General features: G+C 39.5%; 2 protein-coding genes and 1 long non-coding RNA gene across 14 annotated transcripts in view; 1 reads left to right on the forward strand and 2 right to left on the reverse strand.

The window, feature by feature from the left end:
* MPHOSPH8 (M-phase phosphoprotein 8) overlaps positions 1-13588 on the reverse strand; it is a 52511-nt gene extending 38923 nt beyond the window's left edge. For 3 of the 6 annotated variants that reach the window (XM_027588336.2, XM_027588334.2, XM_027588333.2), the window contains exon 1: positions 13268-13587. In XM_027588336.2, coding sequence (XP_027444137.1) covers positions 13268-13498 — 231 coding nt within the window. In that variant the 5' untranslated portion in view covers positions 13499-13587. Of the gene's footprint in view, positions 1-13267 lie in introns of all 6 variants that reach the window. The other 3 variants (XM_027588335.2, XM_027588338.2, XM_027588337.2) reach the window with 3 other exon arrangements.
* Positions 13589-14937: 1349 nt separating this feature from the next.
* Positions 14938-20227, reverse strand: part of PARP4 (poly(ADP-ribose) polymerase family member 4) — a 116587-nt gene continuing 111297 nt past the window's right edge. For 6 of the 7 annotated variants that reach the window (XM_027588856.2, XM_027588855.2, XM_027588853.2 and 3 more), the window contains one exon: positions 15997-18914. In XM_027588856.2, the coding sequence (XP_027444657.1) occupies positions 18719-18914 (196 nt within the window). In that variant the 3' untranslated portion in view covers positions 15997-18718. Of the gene's footprint in view, positions 15958-15996; positions 18915-20227 lie in introns of those variants that run through there. The other variant, XM_027588852.2, reaches the window with a different exon arrangement.
* Positions 15294-20227, forward strand: part of LOC113919513 — a 41977-nt gene continuing 37043 nt past the window's right edge. Inside the window, exon 1 of the long non-coding RNA XR_003519042.1 lies at positions 15294-15315. This is a non-coding gene — a long non-coding RNA (uncharacterized LOC113919513). The remainder of the gene's footprint in view (positions 15316-20227) is intronic.

A 20227-nucleotide genomic window follows, 5' to 3' on the forward strand; every position in this document is an offset into this window, starting at 1 on the left:
ATGCGCCCGTGTGCACGCGCACACGCGCGCGCGCGCACACACACACACACACACACACACGAATATTATTTGGCCATAAAAAGGAATCCAATCTTGCCACTGGCCACCTGTTTGGACCTCAAGGACATTATAGTAAGTAAAATAAGCAAGACAGAGAAAGACAAATACTGCATAATCTTAATTATGTATGGAAGGAAACAAAACAAAAACCCAAGCTCATAGAAAAAGAAAAGACTAGAAGTTGCCAAAGGCAGGGGTTTGGGGTAGAAGAAATGGATGAAGGGGGTCAAAAGTTACACACTTCCAATCATAAAATAAGTCATGGGGATGTAATGAGCAGCATGGTGACTACAGTTAATAATACTGTACTGCATACTTAAAAGTTGCCAAGAAAGCAGATCTTAAAAGTTTTCACCACAAGAAAAAAAATTTTGTAACTATGTAAGGTGACAGATATTAATTAGACTTATTGTGATGATTTTGCAATGCAAAAAATATCGAATCATTATGTTGTACACCTGAAACTAATACTAATAGTATATGTCAATTATACCTCAATTTTTAAGAAAATAAATGAACAGTATTACTGATCTACTTTTCATAAATTGAAGATTCAGGTCTTTCTCTGATTACATAAGCAACGTGTAATCTTTGAAAATCAATAAAATGTAGGAAAAAACAAAAATCACCCATAGATGATAGAGCGAACATACCTAAATATCATAAAAGCCATACACGAAAAACCCAAAGTGAGTATCATCCTTAACGGGGGAAAATGAAATCTTTACCCCAAAGGTTGAAAACATAACAGGGATGTCCACTCTCACCACTGTTGTTCAACACCGTACAGCAATCAGACAACAAAAAGAAGTAAAAGGCATCCAAATCAGCAAAGAAGAAATCAAGTTTTCACTCTTCTCAGATGACATGATATTCTATGTTGAAAACCCAAAAGATTCCACCCCAAAATTACTAGAACTCATACAGCGATTCAGCAAAGTGGCAGGATATAAAATCAATGCACAGAAGTCAGCTGCATTTATACACTAACAATGAGACAGAAGAAAGAGAAAGGAACTGATCCCACTTACAATCACACCAAAACCCATCAGATACCTAGTAATAAACCTAACCAAAGAGGTAAAAGATCTGTATTCTGAAAACTTTCATAAAAACACTTATGAAAGAAATTGAGGAAGACACAGAGAAATGGAAAAACATTCCATGCTCATGGACTGGAAGAAAAATATTGTTAAAATGCCTATGCTACCCAAAGCAATCTACACATTGAATGCAACCCCTATCAAAATACTATCATTTTTCACAGAGCTAGAACAAACAATCCTAAAATTTGTACGGAAACAGAAAAGACCCCGAATCGCCAGAGGAATGTTGAAAAAGAAAACCAAAGCTGGGGCATCACAATTCCGGACATCACTATATTACAAAGCTGTAATCATCAAGACGGTGGAATAGAATAGAGAACCCAGAAATGGACCCTTAACTCTATGGTCAACTAATTTTTGACAAACCAGGAAAGAATATCCAATAGAAAAAAACAGTCTCCGGGCGCCGGGGTGGCTCAGTCATTAAGAGTCTGCCTTTGGCTCAGGCCATGGTCCCACGGTCCTGGGATCGAGCCCCACATCGGGCTCCCTGCTCTGCGGGAAGCCTGCTTCTCCCTCTCCCACTCCCCCTGCATGTGTTCCCTCTCTCGCTGTGTCTCTCTCTGTCAAATAAATAAATAAAATCTTAAAAAAAAAAAAAAAAGAAAAAAACAGTCTCTTCAACAAATGGTGTTGGGAAAACTGGACAGCCACATGCAGAAGAATGAAACTGGACCATTTTCTTATATCATACACAAAAATAAACACAAATGGATGAAAGACCTAAATGTGAGATAGGAGTCCATCAAAATCCTGAAGGAGAACACAGACAGCAATGTCTCTGACCTCAGGTGCAGAAACTTCTTACTAGAGAGGTCTCCAGAGACAAAGGAAACAAAAGCAAAAATGAACTATTGGGACTTCATCAAGATAGGAAACAATCAACAAAACTAAAAGACAACCAACAGAATGGGGGAAGATATTTGCAAATGTCTTATCAGATAAAGGGCTAGTATCCAAAATCTATAACGAATTTACCAAACTCAACACCCAAAAAACAAATAATCCAATCAAGAAATGGGCAGAATACACGAACAGACATTTCTCCAAAGAAGACACACAAATAGCCAACAGACACATGAAAAAATGCTCAACATCACTCATCATCAGGGAAATACAAATCAAAACCACAATGAGATACCACCTCACACCAGTCAGAATGGCTGAAATTAACAACTCAGGAAACAACAGATGTTGGCAAGGATGCAGAGAAAAGGGAACCCTCTTACATTGTTGGTGGGAATGCAAACTGGTGCAGTCACTCTGGAAAACAGAATGAAGGTTCCTCAAGAAGTTAAAATAGAATTACCCTATGACCCAGCAATTACACTACTAGGTATTTACCCAAAGGATACAAACATAGTGATTGGAAGTGGCACCTACACCCCAGTGTTTATAGCAGCAATGTCCACAACAGCCAAACTATGGAAAGACCCCAGATGTCCATCAACAAGATGAATGGATCAAGATGTGTATGTGTACACACACACACACACACACACACACACACACACACACACAGGAATATTACTCAGCCATCAAAAAGAATGAAATCTTGCCATCTGCAATGACATGAGGGAACTAGAGGGTATTTTACTAAGTGAAATAAGTCAGTCAGAGAAAGACAATTATCATGCAATTTCACTCATATGTAGAATTTTACAGATGAACATAGGGGAAGGGAGGGAAAAATAAAATAAGACAAAATCAGAAAGGGAGACAAACCGTAAGAGATTCTGAACTACAGGAAACAAACAGGGTTGCTGGGAGGGGATGGGATTACTGGGTGATGGGCATTAAGAACGGCACTTGATATAATGAGCACTGGGTGTTATATACAACTGATGAATCACTAAACTCTACCTCTGAAACTAATAATACACTACATGGTAATTGATTGTAAATAAAATTTAAAAAATAAAAATATTTTAAAAATCACCCATAGGGGCGCCCGGGTGGCTCAGTCGTTAAGCGTCTGCCTTCGGCTCAGGTCATGATCCCAGGGTCCTGGGATCGAGCCCTGCATCGGACTCCCTGCTCCGCGGGAGGCTGCCTCTCCCTCTCCTACTCCCCCTGCTTGTGTTCCCTCTCTCGCTATATCTCTGTCAAATAAATAAATAAAATCTTTAAAAAAAATAAAATAAAAATCACCCATAGATATTGATAGTAATTTCATCTATTTCCTTCACCCTTTATATTTACAAATGTAATTATAAATATGTATTTTACATATATTGTTTAAAACACTGGTATAATACTTTGTTTTTTTCACTTAGATAAGGAACACCTCTTGTTTTAGTATTTTTCAAAAACATGATTTTTACTGATGGTTCTAAATACAATAAAAAACACAACAAAAACTATCCCTTTGGAAACCAAAGGTTGTTTTGTTTCTGATTTTTGTTTTCATAAGCAAAGCTGTTACCTTCTAGTGCATCTTTGATCAGATCTCTAGAATAAATTCCCCAAAGAGAGATCAATGAGATCAAATAATAAAGTCACCTAAACACTGTTAAAACACACTGCCAGAAAACACATTTCCAGAAAAGATGCTCTAATTTACATCTCCACCAGATAAAAGACCTCATCTCTGTATATCAGAAGTCAGCAAACTGTAGCAGGGCCTGCCACCCATTTTGGTTTGGTCATCCTGTGAGTTAAGAATGGGTTTTACATTTTTAAATAGCTGAAAACAAATCAAAAGAAGAATTACATTTGTATCAAGCGTTTTATAATCTGTCATGCATGGACTAAATCTTGGCATTTATTAGCTTTTAATCTTTACAACAACCCCGTAAAGTACTATTACTCATTTTATAGAGAAGGAAACTGAAGCTTCTAGATAAAGTAACTAGAAAAAATTATACAGCCAAAGAGTAATTCAGCTGAAATTAAAACCCAAGGGCACTTAATGCGCTTCTGCACATTATCCAACACTGTGAGGATGGTGTGTAAAATGTCAAAGGTGGATGCAGGTTAACACATTCTAGTGCACAGCATGGAGCCTACTTAAAAAGCATGTACATATACTCTTAGCTGATACAAGCACTGTCCCCTCACCGTATTATGTAACTGAACCATAAAACTGTATCAATTTAGACTTAGTTATTATTTTAAAATCATGAGATTTTCAGGATTATCTTTTCAAAGTTGATCTAAATCTACTCTTTTCCCATTATTTCTTAGTTTCCAATCCTACTAGGTGCTGATGTTGGTCTTTCTATAGGTAACAGAATGATTGAAAGGCAGTGTAGGCATGCTGAAGGGTAAATGGGGAGGGAGCAGCACTTGGCTTTGGTTTGGAAAGCTTATTGCCTCAGTGGCTGTATGAATAAAATCAGGTAGGTGTTAAGTGTAAGCTAGTATGGTGCTCTGCAGTACATGTGGAAAACTATTTCATATATTCCTGCTTCTCAGTCAGATTGGGTATTGAGCAAAAAAATAAACTAGAAATTTGGAGAAGGAAAAATTTGGAATATATATGATTAAGAGTTGACAGCCATAAAACATTAAAAAGAAAAATTCTTATAAATGAGAAAATGGGCAAAAGACATAAAAGGTAATTTTAAAATTTTATTGTAGCTTTATATATGTTTTTTGGTATGTGTATCTTAAAATTTGCCATTTTAACTATTTTTAAGGGTAAATTCATAGAGACAGAAATGGCATTAAGTACATTCACACAGACATGCAGTTATCATGACTGTCCACCTCTAGAACTTTTTCATCTTTCCAAACTGAAACTGTCCCTATTAAACAGTAATTCCCCTTCCCCTGAGCCCCTGGTATCCATCATTCTACTTTCTGTCTCTGTGAATTTACTTATTCTAGGTACTTCATGTAAGTGGAATCATGCAATATATGTTCTTCTGCTTCTGGCTTATTTCACCTACCATAATGTTTTCAGGGGTTCATGTTACAGAATGTGTCAGAATTTCCTTCCCTTTTAAGAATGAATAATATTTCATTGTGTATGTATATATATATATATATATATACACACACACACCACATTTTGTTTATTCATTCACCTGCTGATAGACACTTGGTTGTTTTCCATTTATTGGCTACTGTGAACAATGCTCTATTGGACATGGTTGAACAAATACCTGTCTGAGTTCCTGTTTTCAGTTCTTTTGGGTATATACCAAGGAGCAGAATTGCTGGGCCATGAGGTAATTCTGTTTAACTTTCTAAAGAATAGCCAAACTATTTTCCAGAGTAGCTTTACCATTTTACATTCTCACCATCAGTATAAGAAGGATCTAATCTCTCCACATTCTCACAAACACTTGTTTTCTATGTTTTTGTTTGTTTTATTATAGTCATCTAGTAACTGTTGTGAGGTAGTGTCTCATGGTTTTGATGTGCATTTCCCTAAGGACTAAGGATGTTCAGCATCTTTTCATACGCTTATTGGCCATTTATGTATCTGTAGAGAAATGTTTAATCAAATCCTTTGCCCATTTTTAAGTAGGTTGTCTTGTTTTTTTGTTGTTTTTTAAAATTTTGTGTTGTTTTTGAATTATAGGGGTTGTTTATATATTATGGATATTAATCCCTTGTCAGATGTGATTTGCAAATATTTTCTTCAGTTCTGTGGGTTGCCTTTTCACTATGTTGATACTGTTCTTTGATACACAAAAAGTTTTTAATTTTGATGAAGTACTTTTACCTATTTTTTCTTTTGTTTGTGTTTTTAGAGTTATATCCAAGATTGCATTGTCAAATCCAAGGTCCTGAATATCTACACCTACGTTTCCTTCTAAGAATTTTATGGTTTTCCTCTTAAATTTAGGTCTTTCATTATTTTGAGTTAATTTTTGTATAAGGTGTGAGGTAGGGTCCAGCTTTCCTCTTTTGCATATGGAAATCCAGCTGTTTCAGCAGTTTGTTTTCCTATTGATTGGACTTGATACCCATTATGAAAAATCAATAGGCCATAGATGTATGGGTTCATTTTTGGATTTTCTACGTCTGTCCTTATGCCAGTATCACACTGTTTTGATCACTGAAGCTTTGTAGTAAGTTTGCAAGTCTTTTACCTTGTCGGCTAAATTTATTCCTATTTTATTCTTTTTTAAAATTTGTTTATTTATTTGAGAGAGAGAGAGCAAGAGCAAGGAGAAGAGACAGAGGGAGAAGGAGAAGCAGACTCCCCACTGAGCAGGAAGCCTGATGTGGGGCTTGATCCCAGGACTCTGGGATCATGACCTGAGCTGAAGGCAGACGCTTAACTGACTGAGCCACTCAGGGGCCCCTAAGTATTTTGTTCTTTCAGGGGCGCCTGGGTGGCTCAGTCAGTTGAGCATTTGCTTTTGGCGTGGGTCATGATCTTAGGGTCCTGGGATTGAGCCCTGCATCAGGCTCCCTACTCAGCAGCCAGTCTGCTTCTCCCTCTCCCTCTGTGATCTCTCTAGCTCTCACTCTCTTTCAAATGAATAAAATCTTTAAAGAAAAAAAAGTATTTTATTCTTTTAGATGCTGTTATTAATGGAACTTTTTTTTTTTTAAGATTTATTTATTTGAGAGTGTGTGCATGCATGGGTTGGGAAAGGGGAAGAGGGAGAGACTCTTCAAGCAGACTCACCACTGAGTCCTGAGTCCTGAGCCCAACACGGGAGCTCAATCCCACGACCCCCATGAGATCATGACCTGAGCCGAAACTAAGAGTTTCGGCTTAGCTGACTGAGCCACCCAGGCGCCATTGGAATTGTTTTCTTAATTTCCTTTTTGGGAGGAGCTTAGGAAGATGGTGGAGTAGGAGGACCCTGAATTCACCCTGTCCCATGTTTACAACTAGATATCATCCACATCCAAGACAATAAACTGGAAAGTGATCTGAAGACTGGCAGAACAAACTCCACAACTAAATATAAAGAAGCTGCATCTGAAAGGTCTAAAAGGTCAGAAAGGTGCAGAGAGGCTGCCTGCAGGAGTGAGGGAGCAGTGTGTGAGAACAGGGCAGAAAAACAAGTCCTTGCACCAGGGACCTCACGTGGGAAAGACTAATCCCCTTAATGTTTGGAGGAGATGAATTCTGTGAACTTGTAACACCAGTGGGCGTTGGAGCCTGGAGCTTTAAAGTCAGCTGACTTCAGTATTACAATGGGCACCAGGGTGAGTGATAGCTGGGTTGATGTCCGTAAAGAGACAGGAACATGAGAGGCAATATAAAAACAGCAGTTTATAGAATACCAGGGGCAGGCAGGGGTGCCTGAGTGGCTCAGTTGGTTATGATACCAGGGTCCTGGGATTAAGCCCCATGTCGGGTTCCCTGTTCATCATGGTGCCTGCTTCTCCCTCTCCCTCTGCACTCCCCCTACTTGTGCTCTCTCTCTATCAAATAAATAAAGAAAATCTAAAAAAAAAAAAAGAACACCGGGGCAAATGGAAGACAGATCTGTTCATACTGATTTCAGACCATGTTGGAGGACTTTGAAAACAAAGAAAATCATGGTGCCATTTTCTTCCCCCACCTGCCAGCATAAATACAGGGCCACGTGCAGGAAGGGGAGCTGCACAGACACTTGCTACGTGACCTGCTAGCAGTATGCTATGCCCATGAATTCTCCTCAGGACTTGCCCACTCTAAGCCTGCTAGCCTTGGGCTCAGGGAGTTGTTAAAGGCACGCATACCCCGCCCACACACTCAGTGCATTGCACCCAGCCACACACCCCCACCCACCATTGTGTGCTGGGGCCCAGCCATACCCAGCCATTCTCATGCACCATGCCCAGCCTTGTACCCCCTGCTACCCCAATGCACAGCCCCCAGCTACCACAGTACTTCAGGGGATCCAGCATAGGACTGCTGACCCAACCCAAATTTTGGTAACAACACCAGCCCACTCCCAAGCTCGCTGATGTGCATGCCCCTTCAGAGCTGGCCTACCTGGGTCCCACTAATACCACAGAGAGCAAGCACAGCCCACAACAGGCAGAGTGTCAGTGCAAACGACTACACTAAAAGGAAAAGTAACTCAGACACAACAGCAAAGTATAAACAACACACATAGGATACCCTGCTCTAAGTGCCAGGTTCTGGTGAACAGGGGACACTGCACTGCAGGGCACACCAGGACCTCCTCTTCATAAAGTCACTACTTTCAAGAGCAGAAGACATAGCTGACTTTCTTAACAGAAACAGAGAGACAGACAAAATGAGACAGAGAAATTTATCCCAAATTGAAAGAACAGGACAAGGCCATAGCCAGAGATCTAAGTGAAACATATATAAGTAACATGCCTGATAGAGAATTTAAAGGAATGATCATAAGGATACTCACTAGACTTGAGAAAAGAGTGGAAAACATGAGTGATACCCTTAACACAGAGATAAGGAATAACATAGCAGAGATAAAGAGCTCAATAAACGAAGTGAGAAACATGCTTGATGGAATGAATAGCAGGATGGAAGAAGCAGAGAAATGAATTAGTAACCTAGAAGACAGAGTAATGGAAAGTAATCAAGCTGAACAAAAGAGAAAAAAAATTACACAAAACAAGAATAGACTTAGGGAACTTAGGGACTCTATTAATCAAGATTTGTATTATAGGAGTCCCAGAAGAAGAGAGAGAAAAGGGGGCAGAAAATTTATTTAATGAAATAGTATCTGAAAACTTCCCTAATTTGGGGAAGGAAACCAATATCCAGAACCAGGAGGCACAGAGAACTCCAATCAAAATCAACAAAGCAGATGCACACCAAGACATATTGTAATTAAATTTGCAAAATATAGTGATAAAGAAAAAATCATAAAAGCAGCAAAACAGAAGAAGTTTGGTAACTTACATGGGAAAGCCCAGAAGGTTAACAGGAGATTTTTCAGCAGAAATTTGGCAAGCCAGAAAAAAGTGGCATGATATTTTCAGTGTGCTGAATGGGAAAAATCTGCAGCCAAGAATACTCTATCCAGCAAGGCTATCATTCAGAGTAGAAGGAGAGATAAAGAGTTTCCCAGACAAAACAAAAAAGTTTCCCAGACCCTTAAATTAGCTCTGCAAGAAATATAAAAGGGGATTCTTGGAGTAGAAAGGAGAGACCAAAAGTGACAGTATAAAGGTATGAAATACAAAAGCAGTAAAAATGAGTATTTCTGTAAAAAATCAGCCAGGGAACTCACACACACACAAAGGATATAAAATATACCTAACATATACCTAAAAACGTGGAGAGGGGAGGAGAAAAGAATGGGTTCAAACTTAAACAACCATCAACTTAATACAGACTGCCATATGTGGAAGAGGCTATATATAAACCTAATGGCAAGTTAAAAACAGAACTATCTTATGATCTAGCAATCACACTACAGGGTGTTTACCCAAGGAATACAACACTAATTCAAAAAGATGCATGCACCCCAATGTTTATAGCCTGTTGTGTCCATCGACTGATGAACGGATAAAGAAGATGTGGCACATATATGCAATGGCATATTATTCAGCCATAGAGAGAATGAAATCTTGCCATTTGTGATGACACAGATGGAGCCAGAGAGAATAATGTTAAGCAAAATAAATCAGACAAGACAAATACCATATGATTTCACTCATATGTGGAATTTAATAAAGAAAACAAACAAGCAAAGGGAAAAAAAATAAGAGAGATTGAGACAAATCAAAAAACAGACTATTAATTATAGAGAACAAACTGATGGTTACCAGAGGGGAGGAAGGTGGGGGGATGGGTTAAATAGGTGATGGGCATTAAAGAATGCACTTGCTGTCATGAGCACTGTGTGGTGTATGGAAGTATTGAATAACTATATTACGCCTGAAACAATATCAGACTATATGTCTATGTCAACTAACTGAATTAAAATTAAAACTGGAAGGGAAAAAATTCCTTTTTGGATTGTGCATTACATGTATATAGAAACACAACCTTTTATTATGTTATTCTTGTACCCTTCAAGTTTGCTGAATTCATTTATTACATCTAGTCATTTTCTTGTAATTCTTTGGAATTTTCTATATAGAGAATCATGTCATCTGTGCATATAGTTTTACTTCTTCCTTTATCTAACTGCTCTGGCTAGAACTTACAGTACAGCACAGTGTTGAATAGCAGTGGTGAAACTGGGCACATTACATAATTTTTTAAAGAAAAAGTGTGAATGGCTTAATAATAATTCTGTAAGTGGCTATAGAGCCAAAGTCAGGAGACTTTGGCCACACAGTAAATATTTTATACTTTGTCGACTGAAAGGCAAAATTAGGTTTTAAAATTCATGGTCATGGAGGAGACATGACCTCATTCTCCTAAAAATCCTTCCTCTCTCAAAGACAGTGATCTTCCTTCTTCCTCAACTCGGGGCCTGAACTCATGACCCTGAGATCAAGACCTGAGCTGAAATCCAGAGTCGGATGTTTAACCAACTGAGCCACCCAGGGTTTAGTGTTGCTTTAAAATTGACAGGGGCACCTGGGTGGCTCAGTCAGTTAAGCATCTGCCTTCAGCTCAGGTCATGATCTCAGGGTCCTGGGATCGAGTCCTCCATCGGGCTCCCTGCTCAGCAGGGAGTCTGCTTCTCCCTCTCCCTCTGTACTTTCCCTCACTCTCTCTCAAGTAAATAAATAAATCTTTTTAAAAATAAATAAATGTAAATAAATAAAAATCTTTTTATTTATTTTATATATTTTATGATAAAACTAAACTCAAGTGTCAAGGAATGCATCCTTAGGTGGAAAAATTACAAAGAAAAGCAAGAAAGCTATTACCATACAATAATTCAGGACAGTGATTTTGGGGGATGGAAGAGGATACTAATGTGAAAGCGGATTCAAAAGAGGTTTCTAGGGCTGGCAGTCTAATATTTTCTGACTTGGGTGGAGGTTACACAGGTGTTGGCGTTGTGATAATTTACTAAGTTGTATAATTAAAATATTTATTTGTACACTAAAAAAATCAAATTCCCATAAATATTAACAAGTTCCAGCTTTTTATTATGTAAAAATGACTCCAATTCAAAATTGAAGCCAAAACCCCAGGATCTGTCGGATTCATTTAATTGTTCTGAAAACATACAAAAAATTACATTTAGCAATAAACTAAAAGAAAGAACATGGCTAATATATAAATTTAGAATTAATGCTATTCCTGCAAGTCAACACTCATCATAATGACTGTCTTAGTCAATAACAGAATACCACAGTCTGGCGGCTTGTGAACAGAAACACCATAGATCTTAAGACTATAAGGAGGCCAAAAACTCTATCAGGACACTTATGTTTTCCAACTGCTGGCTCACTCAGCTGTACTTAAAAAGTAACCGATGTAGTCCTGTTCTGCTGAGCTAATACTTTTCATCTTATAAATCACTCATTCTCAAAAGCACCTAAAAATACAAGGCCCTGAGAACGAGAATTTTCACCCAACTTTACATCACTAAAGTGATATAAATAACCCTCCTTTACTGCCTTAAACACTTAAGCTTCTTAGTTTCATCCGCTTTTGACTAGAATATGAGACTTTGGGTACAGTGCCTACAATTTTTTGGGACCAGGAATATTAAATATTGTATGAATTTAATTACATTGGAATTAAAATGAATTTAAAAAAATTTTAAAAAGTATACCAATAGGTGAATCACCTTAATTCTAAAGATATTACTCCCCTAACCAAATATTTTTCTAAATATTTGCTATGTGCCAAGCACTGTGTTAAATGCAGGGGATACAAAACAGTCCAAGATTGGCTCTACTCTCATCTCAAGGCGCTTTTGTAATATATTTGGGAAAATTACACCAAATAAAGTTCTTATCTTTACTGTATTGCAACTAACAAAAATATTAATGGCATTGGATTTCAATTATTTATTCCCAATAGACAGACTCTTCAGTGTCAGCAACTGTGTATGTATGCTACAATTCATCTCTATATCCTCAGGACCTAACACGGCACCTAGCACACAGCATGTGATTAAAAAAAAAGTTTGTTAAATAGACAAAAAAATTAACACAAGGTAGCACATGACAAACAGAAAATAACAGACAATAAAAAAAATACAGAGACCCAACTACCATGTGAGACCTTACCTACTGAAATAAACTGTTTCCCTACTGTCCATCCTTCCACCCACTCTCCTTCACCCAGCCTGCAGTCAATGATTCATTCACTCATTTAATAATCTGATATACACAAAGCACTTACTGCATACTAGACACTGGATTGAGTACCAGTGATACAAAAATTAATAAAAATCATATTCCCTTTATTAAAGAAGCCTATAACCTAGCAGGAGACACAAACATATAAAGAATAATGCTTTAAGTGCTGAAACAGGTCTGAACAAATTGTTACAACGGCATAGTTGAAGAAGCACCTCACCCTGCAGGGATCAGGGTCAAAAAAGGATTTCACTGAGAAACTGACCCTCAGGGAGTAACACCTGAAAGACTTGAGAAGGAGGAGAGAGAACAGTAAGCGCCAAGGCATAGTGTGATGAAGAATTTCAAGTGTTACTGTGTGGTTACAATCACATAGTAAACAAGGAGAGAGGGAAGATAATGGTCAGGTTTTGAAAACCTTTAAATCCCACCCTCTTGGGAGAGGTTCTGAGGGCGAAGAGGAATGTCAAAAGATTTTAAACCAGAAAATTGATCATGGTTTTGAAAAACACTGAAAGGATGGCGTGGACACTGGACTATGAAGAGAAGCACGATTCCAGAGTCACTCCTTTCCAGCACAAAGCAGTGGCCCCAATCCGGTATCTAAACATTGATGACCATGACAAATCCTTCACCAACTGTCTGCACCCTTGACACTCACACACCGCAACCGAAACTGCTTCATCTCTCCGGGCCACACAACCCTTTCAAACTTCTTGAAACGTACCCTCACAGCCACAGCCCAAAAGTCCGTTCAGGAATGTCAATGCACTGCTCCCCTGATTCGCACGCTTGCGTCGGCTCTGGCTGTCACGTTCCTTTCCCCCCGCCTACGTCGTGTGTCTGCACAAGCTGGTCTTTTCCAGCTCGTGAAATCTGGGAGGGCTTTGCGTCTTCGCGCCGCAACCCTCCACAGAAGTCCCATCACTCCCCGCTTCTCCACTTCAAGCCCTGCAGGCCCAGCCTCGCCTCCCCCGGCGCACACGTACCCCCTCGGTCTTCATGTCCAGGATTTTTTCCACCTCAAACACATCCTCTCCGTCCTCCTCGCTGTCTCCAACTGCCTCCGCTCCTTTCGTGGCTCCGTCCTTCTCTTCGTCCACTGCTCCAACACCTTCTCCTTCGACTTCAGGAGACTCACCATTGCTGTCGGCACCTGAAACAGGAACTGCACTCATGCTCGCTCCCTCGGCAACGGCCGCCGCCGCCACCGCAGCCATAATAGGAGCCCAGCAAACCGCCGAGGAAGAGCTGCTGCGACACACACCCCGGCGGTTCTTCGCGCTCAGCACTTGGCCCTAATCCACTCTGGCAGCGTGACGCTGCGAGGGAAACCAGCCAATGGCGGACTCGAGACCCTGGAGCGACACACACTGAAACCAATCACATCGAGGCGGGCGCGCTGGAGCCCCGCGGAGCCTACGGGAAGCGGGTGGGCGGGCCGAGGGGGGGGGTCGCTCCAGCGGAAGGGCGGGGCGGATGGGGCCGTGAGAGAGGATCGGTAGGTAGGCACTGGTACTGGGGAGGGGAGCGGAAAGGCTGTTTGGGAGCCCCTAGCGGGTGGGGCGGGAACGGCGTGGGGGGCGGGGAGGGGCTTGTCAGGGCGCGGGGGAGAAAGGAGTGAGGCTGACATGGACCCTCGGAGAGGTTGGGGCTCCAGCGCTGAGTGGGGAACAGGCGGCGGAGGCGGGCTCGGGAGCTTCCCGTGTTGGGAAGGGGCGGCCAGGGAACACCATAGCGCGGCAGTCAGACTGGAAGAGAAGCTCAAGCGCCTGAGGGGACCAAACGCTGCGCGGGGTCTCTTCCCTCTTCCAGTTGCTCCTGACGGTGTCGACGGGGGCCTTTCTAGGAAAGCAGCCCCCACCTTCTGCCCAGACCTGAGCGGGCCAGAACGGGATGCCGGGCCATTCGTGCATGTGTAATTTTGATTCGTTTAACGCGTGTGAACGATAGAATCAAACATAGTGCTTTTATATCTTAGTATTGTTTAAAGTTAGGAAAAAAATTTTTTAAGTAACAGGCCCAAAACAATTGTTTTCCAAGTTCTTGGGATATTTTTTTCCGCATTGAAAATATCAGAGGACGCGATAAAAGTATTTTGTCCAGGATTGACAAAGATAGGTCGCCCGAAGTTGCTAGGATAATCCACTTAAGGGTAAAATATTTTTCTCACTTTAAATTGCAAATAAAATCTTTATGGTAGTGCACTTTTAATTTTTTTAAAAGATTTTAGTTATTTATTAGAGAGAGAGATAGCGAGAGAGAGCATGAGTGGGGAGAGGGATCCCAGGACTCTGGGATCATGACCTAGGCCGAAGGCAGCAGCTTAAATCGACTGTGCCACCCAGGCGCCCCCACGAACTTTTAATTTTTTTAATTTCTTTTAAAGTTTTATTTATTTAAGTAATCTCTACACCCAACATGGGGCTCAAACTCACAAACTGAAGATCAAGAGTTTCAAGGTCTTCTCACTGAGCCAGCCAGATGCCCCAAAGAGCTTTTTATTTTTGTTTCTTTGAATGGTGGACTTAATTTATAAGATTAACTCTTTCAGATTAACTCTGAGATTAACTAAAGAATCATCTATGATCCTGCAGATCCATTTGGATGATGTAGGAAAGATGTTAGGGTTCAAAGCCTATGGCCAAGAAAGAATTTTTGAGACATCTTTGGTACAAAAAGGTGGTTTTATTAAAGCATGGGGACAGGACCTGTGGGGTTCAAGAGCTGCGCTGGGGTCATTATATGCTTTCAAGTTGGGAGGGGGTTGAGGATAGCTTAAGTTTCTAAGGAATTTGGAAGCAGGGTTTCCGGGACCTTGAGGGGCCTAGCAATTGTTGAGAAATGTCATTTATTATGAGATCCTTCAGATGTGTATCGGTGGGTCATATGCTTGGGGGATGAGTGCCAACATATATCTTGCAGGGGTAGAGATGAAGCTTCCAAAGGAATTTTTGTATGTTAAAGACTTACAGGATCCTGGAGGGTCAGGCTAATATTGCCTTTTGCCCTTAGGAAAGTATCAACATCAAGGCAGGTGAGTCCCTAAAGGAATGTCACTCTGCCCGTTTCAAGGACTTGTCTGTCAATGGGCTGTAAGTAGTAGGAAATTTAATAATTTTTCTTCTGCCTTTGTTTTCCATATCATGAAGAGGCTCATCAGATCTTGAGTGGGCTCATTGATTTATTATTTATTTAGCTTACTAAATGCATCCTGTGCATGACTATACTAAGCATTACAAAGAGCATATACAAAGAGCAATAGAGCATGGTATTAAAATTCAGCTGATTAAATTTGAAGATCTTACTGGTTTTATTCAATGACTGGGGCAGCATCCCATCTAGCAAATAGAAAGGAGCTCCAAAGAAATGCAGAAAAGGACAGGCTTTTCATGACAGAAAGGGGGAGGGCAAGGAAGTCATAAACAAAAGAAAGGATTATTTCAGGCAAATTCACTGTCCTTTGGGGGAAGGCTGGGGTCTATCAAGAGGATTACCTCACCAGTACTACCAGGAAATTCCAGACTACTGGTGAAGATTATATTCCTAGAAGAGCCTGAAACTGCAATTCGGTTAGGTATCAAGTCTTGGTTTGCTGATGTGGGGGTTGACACAGATAACTCCATTTTGGGCCCGTTGTCTCTTTCTTAACAGTCTCTCTGCCCTGCACAGACTTAGTCTATAAAGGAAGACACACAACAATTCTAATAATTAGATATCTTTTTAAAGTAAGTTTTTAAAAATGCTGTAATCAAATAACATTAGTTGATGGGGAAAGCTCATTTTTTTTTCAGAAGAATTTCAGTTAACAAGCGTAGAAGAAAACAGAGAATCACAATATTTCATGAAATGATTCAGGCAACTGTTAGGTGAAAGATTGATGAGGAACTGGCTGTCAAAGTATCTCTTCAGACTATTTGTTGGTTGTAGGAGAAACAACTTCACATTGGAAAATGCACTGATCAATGTTAGCATTACTAGAAGTAGAACAACCAAACTATATGACTCCTATTGATAAAAATACTGATCCTTAATCTATTCAGGACCTTAGATCAAATTTCCAGTTTACAAGAAATATGGGGAAAGAAAAAATGGAAACAATCAGACAAATCCAGAATGTGGGACATACTATAGGACAATTGACCTTGTTTCTTTAACAAGTCAATAGCAAAAGAAAAGGGAAGAAAAGACGGTTCTAAATTTATAAAAACTTGGCAAAATATTTTAAATGATGGAATTTATGTTCATTATACTATTTTCTCTACTTTTATATATTTTTGAGATAAAAAATTTAAGTATATGTTCACTGTAAAAATTTTTACAATGAATATATAAGATAGAAATAATATAAGATATATAATATAAGATAGAAATAAAGTTCCTGTTCCTCAAAGGTAGCCAGTTTGGAATATGACATGACAGACTTTTATCTCGTACATGTATAAACACCCATTTATATAATTTTTAAATGAGCTTTATTCCACATTGTTCTGCAACTGTAATATATATATGCATACACACACACACACATATATGCGTATATAACATATGCGTGTGTGTGTGTGTCCATATCTTGGCAAGATGAATTTCTAGAAGTGGAATTCCTATTAGTGAAATTTATAGGTCAAGGAGGGTAGTGATTTAAATTTGGATAAACACTGCAAAACTTTGTTTTACTTGTATATGTTTCCAGTAACAACATAAGGAAGTCTGTTTACCTTCACACACTCTGCTACTAGGTATTATCAATCTTTTTTTTTTTTTTAAAGATTTTATTTATTTATTTGAGAGAGAGAGAATGAGAGAGAGAGCACATGAGAGGGGGGAAGGTCAGAGGGAGAAGCAGACTCCCCGCCGAGCAGGGAGCCCGATGTGGGACTCGATCCAGGGACTCCAGGATCATGACCTGAGCCGAAGGCAGTTGCTTAACCAACTGAGCCACCCAGGCGCCCGGTATTATCAATCTTTTATTCCTTAATCTAATAAAACAAGAAAAGAGTTATCTTGATGATTATGTCAAGCAAACAAGCAGACAAGGCCAAGGGCAAGACCTGATTGATTTAGCCATAAAGACATAACAAGCCATTTTAGATTTAGATGGTTTATTACTTGTATAAACAGCAAGAGGAAGAGTAGTCAAAGATGCCAGCTCCCTTTGGTCCTTGTCCCACACTCCAAGAAGAGCTAGATAATTGCAGTGTGAGTTGTGGGACACATCACTGCCAAGGAGCTAATTCCAGATGCAGCTAGGAGGAATTTTAGTCTGAAGCTGTATTCTGAGCTTCATATCACCTCAGAACTGGGAGGTGATGAGAAGTAGTCTTATGTCTGCCTCTCAGGGAGATAGAGAGGTGGATGGGAGAGGGTCTCATGGTAGCTCCTCACAAGTTTCCCATCCTTTGAGTATCACAAAACATTTTGCCAAGACATAGCTATAGTTCAGGTCCAGGGAATTAGGAAGGGTCACACATCAGGATAATGGAAGTCACTCAAGATGAAGGCAGGACTGGCAGTAGAAAGGGAAATCCTGAAGCTTATGTGAATGAGGGTAGGTACTGGGCATTTGGCAAGTCACAGCAATAAGGACAGGTTGGAAGATAGCTAAAAGACTGAATCTCAAAGAAACCTGATATGATGAGCACTGGGCGTTATACACAACTAATGAATCATTGAACACTACATCAAAAACTAATGATGTACGATATGTTGGCTAATTGAATTTAAATTAAAAAAACAAGAAAACAAAAACAAACCAGGGTTTTTACATAAAGGTAGAGAGGTAATGGCCTGGAAGTGATAGTGTGGAGGAAGGTGGACAGTGACCTTACAGCTTTCATAAAAAATAACTCAAAATGGATCATAGACCAAAATGTAAAATGCAAAATTCATAAAACTTCTATAGGATAACATAGGAGGAAATCTAGATGACTTCAGGATTTTAGAGGCAACACCAAAAGCAAGATCCATGAAAGAATTGCTTGGGATACCTAGTTTCTCTAAGTGACAAAAAGATGTATCAAGGGATCTATAGACTAGGAACCACATGCATATTGAGGGCAAAGGTCTGGATACTCAGGGCCCTGGAAACAGGATTGCATGCCAGGAACACTGACATCAGCCAAAGACCTTGTTTCTCCCCAGCTTACTAAGTCCAGCTGGGCCAGTTCTCTACTAGAGTCCTTAAAGGGGAGAAGGGAATGAGGCTCCAGGACTAGCCAGATGTGTCTCCTATCACCTTAAAATATTTAAACACAAATCTGTAATATTGTAATATTTTGTTATCACTTGTTAGTTCATTAAAATAATCAATTGTGTTTCTCATTAAAGTGAGTGCTACACTGAATAAAATCATAATTAAACTTCATTATAGGTATCTATTGATACCTGATTATTTTATACATGGAAGCATGAATAATGTTTAAAATACAACTTCAGATGATTCAGCTTTGACTGTAATTAAGAACTCTGTGAAGAGGAGATGTGGTGTTTATGGTTTGGATCCCCAATAGCTGTTTAGTGGCAGAATCCCAATCTTGACCCAATTCAAGCCGTTGGCAGATAGATGGATATTGTCCTTCAGTTCTTCTTACCCATTCACTCGCTTTCTTTATTTCTTCAAAAGTCCAGGGAATATTTCTAGATTAAAAATAAATGGTTCCATCAACTTCGGAATATAATTATATACAAAATGTAATGCAATATCAAATCCTAGCACATCATATCAGACAAAATAATTCTGTCAAAAATTAAGATATATAATAAAAGCAATTCTGACATTTTATGAAAGTTCTATCAGACTGACACGGTGCTTTTAACTTAATACATTTTTATTTTATTTTTATTTTTTTAAGATTTTATTTATTTATTTGACAGAGACACAGCGAGAGAGGGAACACAAGCAGGGGGAGTGGGAGAGGGAGAGGGAGAAGCAGGCTTCCCGCTGAGCAGAGAGCCCGATATAGGGCTCTATCCCAGGACCCTGGGATCATGACCCAAGCCAAAGGCAGATGCCTAACAACTGAGCCACCCAGGCGCCCCTACATTTTTAAATATACTATACCCATCGCTTTCCAGCTTCCAAATGCTTCACAGACTTCCTTGCTGCCTCCAGGACAACTCAGCTTCCTCTAGACTTTATATATATATATATTTTTGGTCATTCCCTTTCCATTCTTCTTGATCTAAATCCATCCATTCTTCAAGTAGAAACTCAATACTATTTTACAAACCAGGTGTCTATTTTTCTTTCGTTTTTACTGTACCAGGAATTCTCAATTTGATTAGTTAGAAAAATACCTAAGACTCACCCATGAAACAGCCATATATTCTGTCATACAAATCAGGAACAACATACTACTAAACTGCATAACATAAAAACTTCAAGTTTGTGTGCATAAAATGATATCAAACATCCAAGACTGTCAAATATTCAAAAGTCTATTCAAGACTCAAAAATTCTGAGATTTTTCACTAATACTAGTTAGCTACTTCCTCATTTATCTTGTCACCTGCTAGAATTTATTAGCAAGCAAGTGGTAACATATACTAGAGTTTAAAAAAAATTCTATGGGGGAACTAAAAATTTGGAAAATTCTCTCCATCTTCCTGATTTTTTTCCCTGTGAACTGGGAAAGGGTCATCAGTATAGTGTGGTGGCTAAGAGCTGAGTTCAAATCCTGACTCTGAAATCACACAGTGTTGGCTGTGTGATATGGTGCAGTCTTCATTCAACACTGGAAGTCTCCGTTTCCTCAATTATGATAATAACATGAGCTCCTAGGGCTTTGTTGTGGGGATTAGCAAAACACATGGATTTCACAGGCTTCACAGTCCCTGGCACAGAGTAGGCAATCAATAAATGTCAGATGATTATCATGATGACACAAACATACTAAATGGGGAGCACGTCCAAAGTGATTAAAAGACCTGTTTTCCGGGGCGCCTGGGTG

This window comes from Zalophus californianus, chromosome 3 (assembly GCF_009762305.2).
Source record: "Zalophus californianus isolate mZalCal1 chromosome 3, mZalCal1.pri.v2, whole genome shotgun sequence".
NCBI classification, from domain to species: domain Eukaryota; kingdom Metazoa; phylum Chordata; class Mammalia; order Carnivora; family Otariidae; genus Zalophus; species Zalophus californianus.